At 48.0% G+C, this 20085-nt stretch overlaps 2 protein-coding genes across 3 annotated transcripts; one reads left to right on the top strand and one right to left on the bottom strand.

The window, feature by feature from the left end:
- Nucleotides 1–971: 971 nt before the first annotated feature.
- WDR82 (WD repeat domain 82) lies at nt 972–11911 on the top strand. 2 transcript variants are annotated; one of them, XM_014959468.1, is made up of 8 exons: nt 995–1065; nt 2572–2638; nt 2843–2942; nt 5037–5153; nt 5948–6103; nt 6216–6285; nt 7726–7868; nt 8348–11911. In XM_014959468.1, the coding sequence occupies exons 3-8, from the start codon at nt 2859–2861 to the stop codon at nt 8375–8377; spliced, it is 600 nt and encodes a 199-aa protein (XP_014814954.1). In that variant the 5' UTR covers nt 995–1065; nt 2572–2638; nt 2843–2858; the 3' UTR covers nt 8378–11911. The 2 variants fall into 2 exon arrangements, with proteins under 2 accessions (XP_014814953.1, XP_014814954.1); XM_014959467.1 differs by having other exon boundaries at nt 972–2638.
- A 1726-nt stretch (nt 11912–13637) lies between these two features.
- On the bottom strand, nt 13638–18400 carry PPM1M (protein phosphatase, Mg2+/Mn2+ dependent 1M). Its single transcript, XM_014959395.1, has 9 exons — nt 18153–18400; nt 17562–17674; nt 16908–16992; nt 16430–16548; nt 15918–15981; nt 14885–14992; nt 14460–14608; nt 14006–14187; nt 13638–13845 (listed from the first exon to the last, which is right to left on the bottom strand). The coding sequence occupies exons 1-8, from the start codon at nt 18264–18266 to the stop codon at nt 14043–14045; spliced, it is 897 nt and encodes a 298-aa protein (XP_014814881.1). The 5' UTR covers nt 18267–18400; the 3' UTR covers nt 13638–13845; nt 14006–14042.
- Nucleotides 18401–20085: the final 1685 nt, after the last annotated feature.

Raw genomic sequence — 20085 nt, forward strand, 5'->3', positions numbered from 1 at the left:
ATTTTGTTTGTTGTGGTCAGCGTCTCAGAGTTTTTCAGTGAACAAGTCTCTTAGCACAGCACTTTACAATTGCAATGCTAAAATCCATTTATAAACTCAAATCATTTCTGGAGTGGTGGGGTTTTTATTTTTTTCCTTTGCAGAGATAAGTTTGACAATGGAGTTACTGGTGCCTTGTGGTGTGCGCTGGGTTACTTAAGGAATTTTAAAGAGTATGAATTTAGAGCAGGTGGGAGTTACAAGTTAAGAAGTCAGGTTAAACTAGATCAAGTTGGGCCTGAAACTAGAGGAACAAGGAACTATCCAACAGAATTGGATATAATGGTGTAAAAGGATTAAAATATGTGGGGAAGCACTTGCCTTTTTAATCTGTTTTGTAGCCTACATTTTTCTTTTTTAATTAAATTATTACTTTGTTGTGTCACATTTCTGACTTGGCTATTATTTATTTTACAAGTAATTGACAATTTAATGAAACATTTTTAATGCCGTTGTGAGGTTTTGTTTATAAGCACCGGTAAGCTTTTGAGGAACTGAAACTTAAGAGTTTTCATCCTGTGAGGTAGCATTGTAATAAAAACTTGTTTAGAAGAGAAGAAAAAGATGGAATATGAAAGTATTTGTTGCTGTTACAAACTTTTAGCCTAATAAAACCAGCGGTGTGTTCTGTATGGGTCCAGGTACTCTGTAGTCCCTAACGCATGCTTTCTTGGGCAAAATGCATTGTATTTAACCTGTTACACAGTTATTGGGAGGGAAAATAAACCCGGGAATGTGTTATAGGAAATGCTGCTCCCAAGCATTTTATGTGTTGAGTTGCTACCAATCCACTTCAGAAGATTTCCTCAAGACCTTTGAGCCTCTTGCCTGATTCCAGGCTGAGGTAGTAGTTTGTACAGTTTGAGGGTCTATGATACCACCCGGTACAGGAGATAACTGTACAGGCCACTGCCTTGCCTGGGACAGAGCGCTGCCAACAAAAAGGATCACAAAGGATCACAGTTCCCCAGTGCTTCATCTTCAGCAAAGGAAGATGAAATTCTGCATGGATACTTCAGAAATCAGGTAATGACACTTCTGGCAGGAAAAACTTGATGTGTCTTAACAACATGCTTGAAGCGTATCGGTTCTCGCCGTGATGGGGTGTGACAGTGGTGTTGGGGATTCATGTTTTGGATACTCACCTCGGGTCATTTGGAGCCTTTCAGAATGGTGTGTCACCAGCATCATGTTTCCAGTTGGATCAGGCAGCTTTAGTTTTCTTGTCAAATACTGGAGGGTGGTCTAGAACTCTGATCTCAGCTTGATGTGAAACCAAAGGCAAAAATGGTAACTTGATAATTTTTTCACAGAAACTGGATTTTGCTGAATGAACTTTTCAAAAAGCTCTTAACACAGTAGCTTTTAGGAGTTTTAAAATGCTCTGTGCATATTGCATCCTGTTGGCTCTTGTTCTTCTGAGTCAAAAGTAAAAATGTCCTTTTCCCTCAGATAATTTCTGGAGCTTCAGCAGGACTTGGTGTTACAGCAGCACAGAGTCTGTTGGCACTATATGGTGCAGGTGCATAATACACATCTCTCCCATCCAGCAAAAACCTAACAGTGAGTGTGAGGACTCACCAAGTGTGAGAAGGGATTTTGCTGATGCTGCTTTCCCATAGCAGAGGTTTAGTTCGTGCTCTTCATGTTTCATCACTCAGATGGATTTGCACATAAAGATTAAAAAGGGGCTTCTGTGCTTTAGTAATTGTTTCTTCTTACAAAGATACCTTTTAACCTTGGGGGGAAGCATCTCCCAAAATTCTGGGCAACTCTTGGTATGTTCATCTATAGTCACTCAGAATAAAATTACCACTTGAGAAATGTTGAGATGCCGCTCTGATTTATTCAGTATGTTTTTAAGATTGCCTTTAAGTGAACTGAGCTTTAGATGACTCCTCTGTCCTCTTCTTAAAGCTTAGTTGCTCTAAGCGCTGAGATTGTGGGAAGCTGTTGATTGTCAGATTGAAAAAAGAAAAAAGATTTGCTGCTTTTTAATGGTCTTGTCCTGGCTTTGAGGGTCATGTTTTTATCTTGTTTTTGGCTAAGTGCTAGAATTTGCACATTTTCTGTGCTTAGTGCTTGGTTGGAGCCTTACTTGCTGGACGTGTACATTGGTAAGACAGCAAGATTCATACTGTATAGCAAAAAAAAAAAAGTGGTAGTATCAACTTTGTAAATTTGATACTCTCCATTTTGTGAGAATGTTGAAATAAAACCTACCGGTACTTAAATTTGAGCAGCTTTGACATTAACTTACATAAATCACATGACAGTTTGCCTTTAAGCTGTAATATGACTTGAGACTGTGGGAAGTATCTTTTCCTGGTGCCTGATTCCTGATTTTGCCTTGTTTTATGCTTTATGTCTGTTTCTAACTTGATTCTGTTTCAAAGTCTGACTTGAAATTGAATGACCAGACTTACTGTGGCAAAATTGCTGTTGCTGTGGGGAGCAAGTTTACTGTGTGACCATTTTAGATGAGGTTGGGTTCATGGTATAATAAAGTTTATGGTTTGTTTATATTTTCAGATACAATCCGATACCTCTCCCTGCACGACAACAAATACATTCGGTATTTCCCAGGGCATACAAAAAGGTAAGATGTGGTTTGGACCCATTACAGGAGAAATTGAAATAATGATTGTAACGAGGGTGAGTTATGTTACACTCGATTCACTCTAGTTTTTGCTTTGTAGAACTATTCATGGCAATTAGGAGCTTGTACACAACTGCTGGGGTGGGTGTTGCTCCATTCACGTCTTTTGTGTGTTTCTGATGCACGTGGTCTCCTGTGTTGCAGAGTGGTTGCTCTTTCGATGTCTCCAGTGGATGACACTTTTATTTCTGGATCCCTTGATAAAACTATTCGACTTTGGGATCTCCGTTCTCCAAATTGCCAGGTAGGATGTCAAATTCATGTGCTTGGTGTGTTGCACTTCCACTTAGAAGGATGAAAAATGGATGTCTGCTTGTTATAAAACAAAAATACTGTCCAAAATGTATGCTGCTGGTTTAGTGTTCACACCTTCCTGGAATGTGAAGGAGCCTTGATCACAAATCTCCGTGAAAAATGTATGTCACATTGTGTAACACCACTCACTTTCACCTGTGTCTCTGCTGGGAAGAGCAAGAAATAGCACCCGCAGTTGATGAAACAAGAGAAGAGCTGGGTGTCACCCTTCAGCTTCTTCATCAGGCTGCTACCCCCATGCAGAGAGTGTTCTCTCTCAGCTGGCATCGCTCCTGGGTTGGGAATGGCAGCAGAAGGGGCATTGGGAGATGCATTTTATCTGGGTAGTTACAGTGTGTTTGTGTTTAAAATTGATGCAATTAAATTTGATGAAGAAGCTGATGATCTAAAGGAACACAGCAGCCAGATGGTCTACACCCTCCTTACATCACCTTTGTTGTTCATCAGACCTGTTTGTGAGCAGATTTAGCTTTCTAGCAAGGCAAAACCCTATTTGGCTTTTTTAAAATTTATTTTGCTGAAATAGCTTACTGTACTTTTTTTTAGTGGAAGCAGGATTATGTGGGCTGAGAAAAGTAGCAGAGCTGGCAGCATGGGCAGGGATGAAAGTCTAGGAGTAGAATCTCCACCTTTTATTGGTGATGGGCTGTTTTGTCCCTACATCTGGGCACGTAGAGTTGTGCTCTCCTATTTTCCATCTCACTGGGACCATTTTCCTTGTGAGAGGGGGCTATGTTCTTATTCCCGATTATGTAACTGCAAATGCAAAAGGAAGAAAAGGTTAGATTTCCTATAAAATGGTTTTATCTGTATTAAACCCAAGCTTTTTCTGACAAAAAAAAAAATCTGAATTTTGCCTTTCTCTGGGAGTATGCCTTTAATGCCAGTTTGTAGATTTCCATTGGGATGAATCTCAATCTGAGTTGCTACCAATGAGACAGGGTTGTAACTTCAGTAGCAGGTCTGTGATTTTTGCTGATGCCTGAAGTTGTAAGAGTGGTAAAACTGGGATTTGTTACTGGAAGCTGCACCCAGCAGTTTAGGAAACAGGTTGAGGAAGTGTTGCTTGTAAATTTCAACTTGCCCATGAGATGGCAGCCGTGGTGCCTAAGAAATATTATCATGAAACCAGAGATGTCCCACTTGTGAGAGCCTTGAATATTGGTAGCTGACTGCCTAGTCTTCAGAGACCGCAGGGAAAACTGACCTAAATTGGAAAGGAGAGAGAAGTAGTAGAGTCTCTAGATTTCTCTAGAGAAGAATGGTATTTCAGAAATGCAGAAACAAACATATTGTTGATGTAATCAAAGATGTGTTGTTATTTATGTGCATACAGCTACATAAAGGTATTTGGCTGACATGCACAGATCTGCCAGTCAGGATACAGAAAATTATCTCCTGTTGGCTTTTACTGAATTTTCTCAAGTCTTTTCTACTATGTGGGTTCAGAAAAAGTTAACATTAAAAATAAGCATTGATAGTAATCTGTCAATTTTAATATGTAAAGTCTGTTGGCTTCCAAAAGATATGAGTTTTCATTAAACAGACGTGGAAAGCTCAGCAGTGCTGTTCACTGGGGAGGGTATTTGTACTTGCTTTCAAAATACCTTTTCTTTTTTTTTTTTTTTTCCCCTCCTTTGCACCCATATTTGGTAGAGCATGGCTATCAATCTAATCACAGCAGCAGTGTTTTGTGGTACTGCCTGGTGTGGTTTTTAATAAAGCCACATCCTCCCTTCTCTGGGTACTTTTTGAGTGAATGACAGCTCAAATGGGTTTTTTATTTGTTCTAATGTAAACTTTGTCACTGTGGCAAACTGGAAGCTCTGTATGATGACCTGAAGTAGTCAGAATTGCTTTTGAGAAGCTGAGTTCTGAACTTTTGTGAAACCTCAATATTTACAGTTGTAATTCAGTTATTGTGCCTGTAGGCTGCTGTCCTGCTCACAGTGGACTCAAAGGGTGGTAGTAGAAATGTGAGCATCAGTTTTGCAAATTAATGTGGACAATTTCTATTTTCTAGGGTTTAATGCATCTCCAGGGGAAGCCTGTGTGTTCTTTTGACCCAGAAGGGTTGATTTTTGCTGCTGGAGTCAATTCTGAAATGGTGAAGCTTTACGATCTCCGATCTTTTGACAAGGTGACCTACCCTAACTTCACTTCTTAAACCTTTTAGCTTGAAAGAATTGGTCTAAACTCAGTGCTCAGAGGCTGGATTTCTTTACTCCAGTTTATTACCCAGGGTGCCTACTTTGCACCTAGAGAGTTTTAAGTTAGTACTAATCTTAGAGGCGTATGAACCATCACCAAATCCTGAAATCCACTCTTGAACCACTGTTAAAGTTTACTTCTGCTAACTCTTTAACCCATTCCAAACTCCTTTTTAGGCTTTTTGTTGTTGTTGGGTTTCGGTGTTGTGTTTTGTTTGCTTGTTTTCCTTGCTGCTTATTCTGGAAGAAAACTGGCAAAGATGGAGCCAGGATTGTCAGGAAAGATGGAAATTTCCAAGGAGATGAATTGGGTGGGCAGCTGAACTGGCTACGCACTGACCATAGTTTGTTCCATGGTTTTCAAAAAGTCAGTGACAATAACACTGGCTCAGGCTCTTTCTCTAACTTCAATTAGCAGTCTTGTTTGAAAACTTCATCCTACCTTAAATTAATCCTGCTGTTGAATGTGGTAAAGTCCAGGACTGTTGGGTATTGAAACACCCTTCTGTGGCTTTTCTTTGCTATGGAAACTGTGGATTCACACTTCTTTGAAACTAACACGTCTGGTGACATGTTTTTGCAATGACACTTTCCTTTGGTATCTTAGGACCAAAGATTTTGTTTTGAAAAATCTTGAACTTATTCCTGAGCTAAGGTTAAGAGCAAACTCTTATTAGCAGCAATGCACAGAGTCTACATCATAATTCCCATTTTTCCTTTGAAGGGGCCATTTGCTACGTTTAAGATGCAGTATGATCGGACGTGTGAGTGGACAGGCCTGAAGTTCAGCAACGATGGCAAACTCATCCTCATATCAACTAATGGAGGGTTCATTCGGCTGATTGATGCCTTTAAAGGAGCCATCCTGCATACGTTTGGGGTGAGCACTTTGCCTGTGTTACCTGCTGTTAGTTTGGGGAACAACTGTCCTTTGGTTGCCAGATCACTGTGGACACGCTCTCCACTGCCTGTTCTCCTGTTTTGTGCCATAGGGTTATAACAATAGTAAGGCTGTCACGCTGGAGGCATCATTCACACCAGACTCTCAGTTCATCATGATAGGTAAGATAATTCTTCTTGGAAAGAATTTCAGTGCTCTGAAGTGAGGTCTGTTACGTGGGACTAAAGTTGTGTCTGTTGGGAAGCAGAATGTATTTAAATGATACAGTGCAGCTGGAAGCTTTTTTGTATTTTGTTAGTTTACTCAGCATTTCTAGACTGAAATGTAAATGAGGCTGCAAGAAGACATTAATTTTTTCCTTTATATATGAATACTATTTCAAAAAAGATAAGAAATGGGTAAACAGTTGTAATGCACGGAGACCTGTCGTATAATTGATGTCATTGATCCTCACCCTGTGTCCAGGATGTGCTCATGTGCTGCCTCAGAGCGTTTTGGGGCTGTATGTTGTGCTTGGACAACTGATCCAAGCATATCCCCTGATCCAGGGAACATCCAGGGGACGTTCCTGCACTGGTGACGTGCTGGGGCAGCTGCATTTTGTTCATGTAGTTCTTATAAATCCCCATGTCTGTGGAAGAAGCTCTGCTTAACCCTCCATAGAAGCAGTAGCCATCAGCCTGGTGGACCCTCATTTTTCCTGGATGAGTGATGGTCTTGGCAAAACCTTTTTTGTTGTTCTGGTTGAGAACTTCCGGATTGCAGAGAAATCAGGGGGTTCTTTGTTTGTTTTGTCTCTAGAGAACTCTTTATTGCACACATTTACCTTCCTGTTGTGACCTTCCAAATGGAAGAAGTTCCCAAACACTTATTTCTGTTCAGTTTTTACATACGGTGGAGCTGTAACTCGTGCTTCTTAATTTTTCCTTTCTGAAACACTGCACATATAAATACAGAAGAAGAAAATATCATGCACTTTTATTAGGAATCCTATTTAAAATGAGACTAAAGCAGAATTGAATTACGAAAATGTTAAGTGCCCAGCCTCAGAGGGGTATGCAAAATGCCATTTAAAAATGACAAACCTGTCCTGTTGTGGCAATGTGGAGAGTCGATGTCTCCAGTGAGATGTCCTCTGGTATTTGGCATAGTGCATTGAAATCTGGTAGCCTTCAGTGGTGAAGCCTTTGACTTGATCCTGTGCCTACCAAGTGAAAGCTTTATCTCCTACTGTGTCTGAACTGAGAACTTGTGTGAACAGTGACTCTCACACCCAGCTTCTGGCCTCTCGCACATCAGTACAAGTGGGCAAGGGTCCTTCCTCCTCCACGGAATGGAGTCAGCTCTCCTTTTCTGCTGGGTGACCGTAGTTGTTAACCCCTTTGCCAGAATCGTGTTGCACTGTGATACAAACCTGCTGTTTGGATACAGGTGTGTAAACTCCAGTGAGGTTTTGTAATTTGGGTATTTTAAAGATGAAGCTCTGAAGTCGAGACATGCTTGTCCCTACAGTTCTCTAACAGAAAAAGTTATATACTTCATTTTTTCTGCTGGCCTCTCCAATATATCTCACATGTCCCGTTTTCCACTCCTGTCTGCAGGTTCAGAGGATGGGAAGATTCATGTTTGGAATGGGGAAAGTGGGATGAAGGTGGCTGTGCTGGATGGGAAACACACAGGTCCTATAACCTGTCTGCAGTTCAACCCCAAATTCATGACTTTTGCTAGTGCATGTTCTAATATGGTAAGGAAAGTGTTTTAAGTTCCTGCTAGCTCAATGAGGTGCTGATCATTTTAGAAATGAATGTGAGAAGGCTTTAGTGCCACTAATGGGCATTTCCCTGGGCTGTGGCCAGAGCTGGGCCCCCGTCTGTTGCACATTGATTGCACCTTACCTGGCAGGTAGATGTGGGGCAGCATACCTGATGAACCAGTGTTTAACACACACGTGAAAGCACACACGGAGTGTGAGTTGTTTAGGTTACTGTACGTGGCTGGTATTTTCAGTTTGTGTAAGAGTGGCCTGCTCTGGAGAACGTGCTGTGCACGAGAGCAGTGTAAGCACAGGGTGGAACCTTAAACTGCTGGGAGGGCGTTGCTGCCTCTTCCATAGTCTCTGCCTTTGGGCTTATAGAAGGGAGCAGTGATCAGCTCCTGCTCTGTGCTGCAGGAGAGATTCATGTTCTGCTCTCTAAAAGGTGTTCTTTCTTTCCTCTTCTGTAGGCCTTCTGGTTGCCAACTATTGATGACTAATTCCTACGCTGCAGCTGCTGTCAGATGACTTCCATACTGCTAACAGCAGCACATCATTGCAAGCATAGTATTGGAATTGCCTAGGGCTCCTAGACTGTGTTCCTGCGTATGTTTCCATATGTTTTACCTTTATTTGCTGCATTCCTTCATGAGGACTCTTCCACTGGGCCTCCTGGCATGTTCAGAAGCAGCACGCTACACGTTCTCACCTTCCCGGCCGTGCCCAGCAGGCTTCAGCCCAAGTTGGAACTGACACAGTATTATTTCCAAGAGCAATGAAGTTTGGTTTATTTACAAAATGTTTGTGGCTGTATTTTTAAAAAAATTTTTTTAAGCTGTTATTTGTGTGTTTTCCTTCTGTAAGTGCACACTATTGGCTATCGATGTTCCGAGGTGGAATGTGCAGTTCCTTCCCGTAAGTGCATGTTTTCCACATCTGGGATCTCTTTGGTTTCGCTGCAGCCCACAGATGAGAAGTTACTTCTGTGCCAAACGCCAACACTGACAGTTCCCAACTCACACAGCAGATGCTGGAGTCTCTTGCAGTGGAACACGCGCTGAAAGAGTGGATGACTGTAAATATATACATTATACGTCCTGTCATCCTTCTGTTGGGGATTCAGCCTGCAATGAACCACACAGGTTTTGTCCACTGCCAGGGCTTGCCGAAGCCTCCCTGCTGATTGCTGTGCCGGCGTCCCGGGGGGCACAGACCGTATGGACGAGGTGCCATCAGTGTCCCGAGCAATAAAGGAGTCTGTCAGCAGGAAGATGGAGAAACCAAACTGAGACTGAAAGCACAGTCTGCCTGTGTATCTTCCTTATGTATCATCTTGGCTGATCTTACTTGTAAATATTGGGGGGGGGAGGGAGGGCAGTGGGAATGGGCCATATTTTTTTACTTTTAGATATTAAAGAATATGATGTGGGCCAGTATTGTGGGGTGTCTAGGCTGTTTACCTTCACCAACGCAGTTTTCCCCTCCTGGTTTGTAAATAAGCTCCATTAAATTCTCCCCAAGCCAGGCTTAGACCTGTAGCCCCTTGTTGATAAAACTGACTCGCAGTTAGTTCCTCATGCGTTTTGTTACAGGTCTTGCAGCTTTTCAGCGATAGCCCCGAAAGAGCGACGACGTTTCCGTTGTCAGATGATGTTTTCAAAATTGAATTTTAAAATTTTTACGTGTGACTCTGCTGACGCTGCTTTGCTGTGGCCCCGCTCCAAGGAATTGCCCCTGCAAAGAGACAGGAGGGACGTGCTCTCCTGCTTCAGAGGGGCTTGTGGACGAGTGGCACGGAAAGGCTGGCAAGCTGCTCTTCAAGCCTGGCTCCTGTTTCTTTTTCCTGAGGCGCTGAATTGATCAGATGCATCCACCAGCAGCAGGCTGGGACAGGCTCGGCGTAAATACGGCGTTGATTGTATTCTTGCCTTTCCAGACACACCTGACTTTGTGCTGGGTCACAGCTTGGAAAGTCCATCCTTTCCCAGTCACATGCGCGTCCCCTCTAAATGTAAAGTGCCAGGAAGGTGACAGGCACAGCCGTGGGCACGTTGTGTCTGCTCTCAAGGGCAGGTCCATGCCGCAGAGCAGCGCTCGAGCCTTTTTCCTTGGGTCAGCTGTCTGGATGTTCCCCTCTTACAGCAAAGTTCGTCTCGACTGTGGGGTCCTGTATATAATTGGAAAATTGGCCTGTGGAGCGGCTGCTTCTGGTTTGCTTTTCCTTGCTGTTTTTTTTGTGTTTTTTGTTGTTTTTACAGCCCTTGTTGATGGCAATGTGATGGGGAATGATCATTTCTCTGCTGCTGGTTCCTCTAAAGCAGCAGCAGGTGCTGAGCTGCAGCATTTGCCCGTGACAGTTGGCAGGAGCCCTGCCCCACCTCTGCTGGTCTGATAAACCTGGTGTTTGGGTTGATGCTGTGGTTGATGCTTCTTGGACCCCGTGGTGTTCCTCTGCTGGTGCTGCCACACGAGTTCAGAGCTGTTTCTAACGGCACGGCTCTGGGATGGGGGTTTCCTGCCCTCTGAGCCAGAGGAGGGAAGGGAACAGTGAGCTGATGCTGTCCATCTTGACAAACAGGCCTTCTCTTGGAGACGCAAATGAGAAATTCATGCTACTACAGCAGCATCCCTCTTCCCAGCTGTACTGTCCCACTGTCACCTGTGAATGCCCAGCGCAAAGGGAGATGGTTATCTCAGTCCTCACAGTTGACTGGGTTTCCCCAGCCACCTCTTCAGCTCAGTATTGTTGCATTTCAGGCTGCTCGGTGCTATTTTGCCATTGTTGGTGTTTCTGTAAGCAGCCGTGTTCTGCAGTGCTCTGTATCCTACAGGTATTTGGGGTTTGTAGTGCGTTTTAACAGTTAAACTTCAGCGTTCGGTAGCAAATCGTTCAGGGTTTTACCAGGTCTGTTGCCTGAGGAAGTGAATGGAGAGCCTCCTCCAAACATTTTTTGTGGTACTTTTCAGAGGGAAGCATTTGGAGGTCTTTTATTCTAAAAATGCTGTAAAAATTCTAAAAACGTGGTTCTGGCGCTTGCCCAGAGACAGTTGTTCAGCTCTCGCGCTTGTGGTGTTGTCAAACATTGTGCGTTGTAGCATGAAATGTTTAAGAGAAAGAAGGACACACACGCTGAGGACACTGGTGGCTTTCTGGAGTGAAGGAAGGTACATTTATGGTTCATAATTAAACCTTGAGCACCTTCCCAGGGCTGGCTGCCACCCGCCCAGGCAGAGGCTCCTTTCTGGGGTGATGTAGCACTGGGCGTTTTCCGTCTGCCTTTAAAGAGAGGGAAATGGGCCAAGTATGGCCAAGAAACTTGAGCGTGGCGTGTTTCTGGAGGGTCAGAAGGTGAATAAAGCTTTTAGCTTCCAGCTGCTCTGTGATTCTCTAAAAGTATCAGGACTGGGATTCCTGTGCTCTTCAGGGCAGCTGCCTAATTGGAAACCTCATTAAAAACAGCACTCCTGGGTCTAGTGGAGTCTCCAACCTTACGTAAAGCCAAGCAGGAAACGGCGTTCCCTTCCCAAATTTGATGTTTAAAAGATTAATCCCTCCCCTCCGTGTTGTTTGGGATGACGTAAAGACCTTCAAAGCAAGAGGGAAGTGAGACTCAACAGCCCCTCTCTAAATAAGTTGGGGGGGGAGGGAGCACATCTGTTTGGGCTGAAGGAGACTTGGGGTGTAACTGAGTTGGTCTTTGAGAGTTTTGAGTCCCCCGGGTCCTTGGTTGAGTCCCAGCCCCTGCTCTGGGGGACACAGGAGCAACCGAGGAACAAGTTTGGAAGCAGCAGTGTCTATTTTCCAATGCCCCTTGACTATATTTGCACTTTAAGAGACTTCACCTCGGTTTTGGGTCAGGGGCGAGGATCCTGGTGAGCCTTTTGGGAACTGGTCTCTCTGGTCGTGAGCTGGTACGGGGAGTCTGCCTCCTGGGTGTAAATACGTCAAGTCAAATTATGCTTTGTCACAAAATACTACGTATGTGGAGAATTCAATGTTGTGGCTGTTAACAATAAATATTTTGTAGAGAGATCACCGAGTGCTGTAAATTCTGCCTTTGTCCGGTGTGATACAACTCACTGGTTGCTCAGAGGGGGAATGGGAAAATCATCCATGGTTGTGGGGTTTTTTTCTGTTTTGTAAAGTGTGAAGCTCTGTAGTGAAAACTCTGATGCTCTGAAGCCATCCCTACATAAACTGCCTGTTTTGAGAGGCTTTTCTTGCCCAGGAATGTATGAGGACAGGGCAGCAGTCCTGGGACAGCCACGTGTCGAGGTGTAGAGGGGTGTTTGCAGGAGCCTGTGCTCTGGATGGAAGAGCTGAGCCCTGTCTCAGTGGGAAGGTGGAAAAAGAGCTTGTTGGGTGGGATTAACGGGAGGCTTGATCAGTGCAGTCAATGTATCTCCAGCATTACAGCTGCTGTAGGGGGCAACCAGAAGTGGGTTAACATCTGTAAAACACTATGCATCGTTTTCAGGTTCAACTTGAGAGGATTGGGGAAGAGCAAAGTTAGAGATATGTTTTTTGTTCTCTCCCCTGCTGAAACCACGGGGAGGTGGCTGAAAGGGCTGCCCCGTTCCTCCATCCAGGCCTCCCACTGCAGGTGGGAGGAAAGCACCTGGGCCAGGAATACTTCTACTAACAACACTGGCTTTTGGAAAAGAGACATCCAAAGCAAAAACTCCCCCTTTCTGCCATTTTCTAAAGTAGTTTTTCTCCATCCCAGGTCTGTGTAATACCACTGACAGGAATAAAACTGCAGTAAGACATATGGGGGGGAAAGGACTTTTATTTGAACTTTCATCCGCTTTTCTCGGGAGTATCACAACTTGTGTAATGAGTAATAACAGAAGTGGGGACTGGGGAAGTGTGTCCAGATCTGAGTTTCCCTGCCTAATGCACCACTTGGGAAGCGGATCTGCAGAGTTTAAGGCACGACTGGGTTTGGGGTGTCTTCTGTGCTGCTGTTCCTGTCGCAAGGAGCGTACGGGCCGGCTTTATTCTACTTGCAGCCACTCTGAATTAGAATTAATTTAGATTAAATGCTTCCCTTCCCAGAAGGGCTATGGCTACAAGACCAGCTCCGCTGTCAGAAGTCACCCGAGTGAACAGAAAATGCGTCAGCGAGCGCTGGGGACTCAGGTTTGTTAGAAATTAGCACGTCACGTAACGTACAAATGTACTTAAATCACAGTAAGGCACTCTCTTTGCACCGGAGCCTCCCGTACAGCCACGTGGAGCTCCGTCTGCCACCCCGTCTGTTGGGAGGTGGTGCTGCCTACAAGTGGCAGAGCTTTCTCAAGAGGTCCAGGGAGGGCATCAGCATCCGTGCTGGGCAGGGCTGTGCCCAATGCTGCCTCGGCAGCAGCTCCTGCCTTTCCAGCGCATCCCACCCCACAGCAAGTGGATTCAGGGACACTTCAGCTGACGCCATCCCGTTCTGTACAACTTAGTTCCTAAGTCTGATTAAAACGCAGCTCTTGAGGCCCGTTGGATCTCAACTGATCCTCGTTCCTCAATATTAAAAAGGGGAAGGGGTGACTAGAAACGTGGATTTGGGGCTCACTGTACAATAAAGATCTTGGCAGTCTTGTACCACAAGATCTTCCTCGTGCGTGGCCCCCTCTGCGATGTCTCCTTGGCCCAGTGAAGAGAAAGAAGGGCAATGATTTGTTGCCCGCTGCTGCTCTCTTGCATGTTCTTAATGAGCTAATGTTCTTGTTGATCTTCTGTGTAAAGTGGATTCAGGGACACTTCAGCTGACGCCATCCCGTTCTGCCCGTTCTGGGCAATGATTTGTTGCCCACTGCTGCTCTCTTGCATGTTCTTAACGAGCTAATGTTCTTGTTGATCTTCTGTGTAAGTGCTGACTGTGCGTTTTCAGGTCCTGCTGCAGATGTTTTTGCTGGAAGAGAGTGTACATGCACAGCACAAATCCCTCGGTGTCGGGTCGATGCTGACCAGCACCACAGCAGGGGGGACATCGAGTTCCCGCGTCCAAGGGTCAGTCCTCATCCCTGTAAGTGCTGACTGTGCGTTTTCAGGTCCTGCTGCAGATGTTTTTGCTGGAAGAGAGTGTACATGCACAGCACAAATCCCTCGGTGTCGGGTCGATGCTGACCAGCACCACAGCAGGGGGGACATCGAGTTCCCGCGTCCAAGGGTCAGTCCTCATCCCTGTTGTGCAGTGGGATGACAAATACAGAGATGTCGTCGTAGGATGCCTCCTGGCTGTCATCCAGCATCCACTGGTGGCCTCTCTTCTTTCCCCTTGCTCTGCATACCAAGCACTTGGCCAGTTCTGAGAATCTGTGGGTGGAAAAAAGAATGTGAGATGTAGTTGTAGGTGGCACTATCCCTTGAGAACATCACTGAGGTGTAGCTTTGTGTTGTCAAAGTAGTAGACAACAGCCTTATATAAGTGTTCCTTTAGGATATGGGGAGATGCAGAGGCAGTTTCTAGAGTCACAGAAAAGAGCGCTTGGTCATGCTGGAGCTGACCTAGAAGCAGAGTGATCTCAGCCTGCTTTTGGTCTGACCAGGTTCTCTGGAAGGGAAAACGATGACAAAGCTGGTTTTACCTGTTAGGATCTGTCCTGTTTTCTGCAAGGAAGCTCCTGACCATATGGGCCACCTCTTTGTTGCTCAGAACATCCCAAAGGCCATCAGTTGCCATGATGAGGACGTCATCTTCCTTAATGTCATGCAGAGCAAAGTCAAACACGTTCACCTGGAAAGGACAGGAGTAAATCAGTGACAATCCCTGCAAGGCACCAGAGGGGTCTGACAGATGACTTCAGGTGGGACCAGGGTGCTTTGGGTCTCTAATGTCCCCTTGCTGCTGTGCTTCTAGATTACTCCATCTTTGGGATTCTCTGAGCAGCTTGCAGAGAGATGGAGGATGGAAAAGGAGCTAAGACCTGCCAGGTCTGCAAAAGGTGGGTGCTACAGATTGGGGAGCAGCACGTTTCATTCCACCCTGCAATTCCCACGTGCCACGACTGACCTTGGGAATGCAGGAGAGGAAAGGTTTGACTTCGATGTTGGTGTCGATGACTTTGAGTTGATGATCCCCCAGACCTCGCGAGACAGCCAGGGTCCCCAGCAGGCGAGCCTGGCCCCAGACAAAGCAAAAACAGTATTGAAACGTGAGGATGTGGCACCTTTGAGGGCTGACGTGTGGCTTGTCCCAACTGACCTACGTGTTGCCTTTAGGACCCTTCAAGCATCACCCAGAGCATCCCCTGGAGACTGGAGAGATGGAGGAGTGGTCAGAAGTGATGGCCTGATGTGAGCATGGAGACAGCCAGCCTGCACGTGCACAGCTCTGCTGTGTGCTCTGGAGTTAACACTCTGGGTAACGCTGCAGACCTCAGGCAGCCCCTGGTGGCACCCTTGGTTTGGGGTGGCCAATAGCACACACTCTGGGTAACGCCCCTGGTGGCACCCTTGGTTTGGGGTGGCAAAGAAGAAAAGTGGGTTGGTTTGGAGGGAAAAAAAAGGAGAGAGGGAAGTCCTTTCTCCTGGCAAAGGAGGTTCTGCACTGACTCCTTGCAAAGGGGGCAGGATGTGGGTTGTAGAGGTGGGGGAAGTGACGGGGCTCTTTCTGCTGAACCCCAGCCAGCAGACACTGGATGTGTGTGGTCATTGCTTCTCCCTGCCCCCTCCTGCCCTCTCCCAGCTCCTCTTCTCATCCTCTCCTTGAAGAAGAAGGTTCGTTAGAGCTGGAGGAGGCCGTCCAAAGTGCATGGATGAATAAAGCTTTCATCCCAAATGAATTCTTGTGAGGAAGGGGAGATGAGGAAAGGGCGGGCAGGTTGAGGGCTGCCATCACCTGCTCTGCTGCCAGGTTCTCTGGATGGTGCAACCTCGCTGCTCCAGAGGGCTTTGGTTTGCACTAACCAGGCAGCGGGGTCCTAGCGAAGGGAGCTGGCTGCATTGGGGCTGCCCTAGAGCCCCAGAGCATGACCATGGGGGATGGGGACACTGAGGACCCCCAGCAGCTTTGCCTCTGCCTTCCCAGTAAAACATCAAGCTACCTGCTTCCCATGACCGTGGACAAGAGGATACTTGAGGTCGGCTTTCTCCACCGTCTTGTATCCCCTAGAACAGAGGATTCAGACATTTCAGCTGTGGCTCAGCCCTCGTGGTGCCCCCACGCACAAGCAGCTGACAGAAGCAGGGGCAAGGTGACCTGCTGAAGCAGATGCAGTGAAGAATGACCTTTGCTGAACGCCCAGGTGTTTTTCCCTCTTCCTTTCCTCCTCAGCTTGTACCTGCACCAGACTGGGGCTCCTTGCACCAGCTCCACTTTGCAGGATCCCAGGAGGACCATCCCAACTGTTCCCTAACCTCTCTGCCAGGGTCCCACTCCTCCAGTTGGGGGGGAGGCTGCTCACAGCATCCTTCACTTCACCTGGCATGGCTTTGCACTGTTAAGCCCACTGCTCTCTCCAGTGGGGCACGGCCCTTCTCTCTTCTCCTCCCCATCGCTATGAGCAGGTAAAGCTGCCCCGTGCCACAGCCTTCTCCTCAGGCAGGGAGGACTCACCAGCCCTCCATGAAGTAATCCCGGTACAGGACCTTCTGGCCCACGTCATCTCCCTTCAACCTCCGTGGAAACTCAAAGCGCGTGAACTCACCATCCAGGAGCTTGGGGAAGAGAAAAGCCTGGAGGAGGGAAGAAAGGTGTGAGGATGGATGGAGAGAAGGCAGGCATGAGTGAAGGGTACTTTGGTGTCCTTCACCAGAGCAGGGCACCAAAACTGCTTCTGCCTTGGGACTGGCAATCCCAGCAGCAGAATGGAGAACAGAAGTGGGAAAGCACATCCCAGGGAGGACGTCAGCATCTCCCATTCTGAAGGTTGTTGATTGAATCTTGCCCCCAGCCCTCCTTAGCTAGTGCCAGATGACATCCTGGCCCCAGAATGGCCTTCGAGGAAAGCTGGTGGTGCTCCTGCCACAAGCCCTCTCTGACCTGCTGGGGTGCTCACAGCTGGATTGCCTGATGTGTGGAAGGAGTCACTCACCAAGTGCTGGATTCGCTGCCTCTCTGTCTCGGGTGTGAACTCGCAGCTCATGGGCACGACGTTGTCCTTCAGAACAAGAATTGCCCTGAGGGGGAAGAGGCAAAGAGCTGAGCTGTGTCCATCCTCACCGAGGTCTCAGCCTTCCTCTTACAGAGGGTCAGCCAGGTGTGGGACCGGGGGTAACCAGCAGCAGAGCAAGGCCAGAGAACAGCTCTGCACCCAGGAACATTTAAAAATGCCAGTGTATATTAAATAACTCCCTTGCCATTGCACTGTTGCAGCAGAGAACTGAACCTGCCTGGTTTCACAATGGGAGGGCTCACGCGAGAGGAACAGTGGGCTGAGGCCAGATGAGGAAGTTCTTTATGATGATCTGAAATCACCTTCCACTTTCAAACACCCTCCAGGCTGAGCTTACTGCTGGCACTACCGTCCCGATGCTGCCCTGTGGCTGGGCACCATTAGTCCCTTGAAATCCCAAAACCCTTCCAGGAGGCATGAGAGCATCCATCCACCCAACAGCTCCTGGGGCAGGCGGGAAGGAAATGGCTGGGTTGCATGTTTACCTTCTATAGGGTTAAATCAGAAGGTGGAAACCCTGCTTATCTCCCAGCTCTCATCCCCCAGCCACTTCCCCCTTTTACTGCGACTCACCTGCTGTCCCCAGCGTTAGCCACGTACAGCTTCCCCTGGAAATAAAGGGCAGCCAGAGCAGTGCAGCCTCCTCTCTGGTTCGTAGCTTCCATCTCCTGGCCAATGACTTCATCCTGTTGGTTTAAACAAGTCTGGAGAGTGACATGAGCCGGGCTGCTGTCTTCTGCAGCTGCCTCCTGCCCGCCAGCAGAAATCCAGAGCCAAAACCCATCGCAGATGGGCTACGGGAAACCAGCAAGGTGAAGAATGATGTTGCTGCTGGACTAATGACCACATTAGGAGTGTGATGGGGAGATCTCAAACTTGTACATGCTGTGCAAGTCTGACGAGCCACCATCTAGCACCGAAGAAATGCATCCCCTGGGTGCAGTTCAGCTGAGATGCTGCAGGTTTGCTCTGGGTCAGCACCACCAACGTGCACCAGATCCGGGGCAGAAGTTGGGGAGCGGACCCAGCGCGATCTCAGGTTTGGCCAAATGTTCCTGCCTGCTCAATGAGCTGCAGAACTGCAGAGCCTGCCCACCCTGGACCAGGGAGGGACAGCCCGACTGCCTGGGGCAGCAGGATGGGTGTCTGGTGTAGGATACTCACACATTCCTGGAAGGCGTTCTCCAGGGCTCCCACCACCAGGTCTTCTGCGTGGATGTGCTTCTCCTCCACGAACTGGGGGTCGCTGTCACAAACACAGCGCCCGCTCAGGTGCATGGGGGGCCGGGCCTCTGTGATGCCTCCCACGACCTCCTCCAGCTTCTGCTTGATGCAGTAGTGCAAATAGTTGGAGGCGATGATGGCAGCTTCTGGGCCCCCGTGGCCATCAAACAGCGCCCAGTAGTAGCCAGTCAGGAACTGCAGTGGGGAAGAGGGACAAGACCTGCTTCATGCTGCTGTCCCCCAGTGATGACAGCACCCACCAGCCCTCGAAAGCAGAGCAAGGACAGTAAAGGAAAGGTGAGGGCACCGAGTAAAAGGCTTGGATGACCTCAGATGCTGCAAAGCAGGGGCCAAGGAGATAGAAATGGCACGTAGGGGCAGAGCTGGTGGCCAGACACAGTGTACGTGGGCCCCCGAAATGCATCCAAAGAAGGATTTTTGCACATGGCATGAACCCTGTGCTTCTTGTAGCTGGGACCTTGGGTGCAGAGCGGGGCTGGGAGCAGGGTGAGCACGGCCTGCCCACGGGCTGTACCTGCGTGGAGCACAGGATCAGCCACTCCTCATCCTCCTCCAGGCCCGGCTCCCTCCTCCGGATGGAGATCTGACAGCAGGCCGCCTGGTCCTCGTTGAACTCCGACTTCTCGGCGTTGATAACCCTGGGGGGGTGAATGCTCCAGGTGAGGCACTGCAGCTCGCCTGCTCCCAGCCAGCTCTGCTGGGGGGGGCTGCATTTCACCCCTCCTTCCAACCCCACGCTCCCAGCTCACTGAATTTCACTGAATTTTTGGAGTTGGAAGGGACCATAGAGATCATCTAGTCCAACTCCTGTGCTGAGGCAGGATTACCTAGAGCTTGTCAGAGCATGTTACTCAGGAGCATCCAGGCGGATCTTGAAAATCTCCAAAGAAGGGGACTCCACACCCTCCCTGGGCAGCCTGTTCCAGGGCTCTGTCACCCTTACTGTGAAGAAGTTTTTCCTCATATTTGAGTGGAACCTCTTATGTTCCAACTTGTGCCCGTTGCCCCTCGTCCTCTCAGTGGGAACCACTGAAAAGAGTCTGGTTCCCTCCTCCTTCAACCCACCCTTGAGATACTTGTCAGCATTAATAAGGTCTCCCTTCAGCCTTCTCTTCTCCAGACTGAAGAGTCTCAGCTCTCTCAGTCTTTCTTCATAAGGGAGATGCTCCAATCCTCGAATCATCTTTGTTGCCCTTCGCTCCCTTTCCAAACATGAGGATCTCTTTGCTGGGGACTGAAATAACAAGTCCTTTATGTGCAGCAGGAAAAAGCTTGGCCAGGGACACAGGGACGGGTGGTTTTGGAGCACCCTGGCCCCAGGCAGCCTCAGCAGCCCACGCCGTGCTAGTTCCTCGGTGACACAATGAGTTGCAAACCCCCCATCTCTGTTTTTTCCTTCCAGCCTCGATAATGTTTGTCCCTGGAAGGGGGTTTTGTCCCCCTGCACAGCTCCTCTCTCTGCACCTCACCATCCCATGGCCACAAGGTTGTCACACAACCCAGGACAGCTCGTGGCTGGAGTTGTTCCATCTGATCAGTCCTCTCTGCCCTCCAAAAAAGCAAACTCAAGAGATTTCGGAAAACGTGGGTCTTCCCCCTCCTTTTAAGGCACTTGGCTAGAAGCGAGAGGATTGAGCTGACCCGGTGCTGGCCCCGGGGCTGCCCTGGCCACCTGTCCCGAGGAATGGCGACCGGCTCTGCTGCCTCGAAGGCTGGCGGGGGGGGGGGGCGGGGGGGGGGCCCCGGACGGGCAGGGTGTCCCGGGCTGCTGCAGCCACCCGCTCCGGGGAGGGAGAAGGGCCGGGGGAACCTGCCGCCCCGTCCAACCTGTGTCCGGGGGAGGAAGCTGCTC

The sequence above is a fragment of the Calidris pugnax genome, unplaced genomic scaffold (genome assembly GCF_001431845.1).
Source record: "Calidris pugnax isolate Ruff unplaced genomic scaffold, ASM143184v1 scaffold407, whole genome shotgun sequence".
NCBI classification, from domain to species: domain Eukaryota; kingdom Metazoa; phylum Chordata; class Aves; order Charadriiformes; family Scolopacidae; genus Calidris; species Calidris pugnax.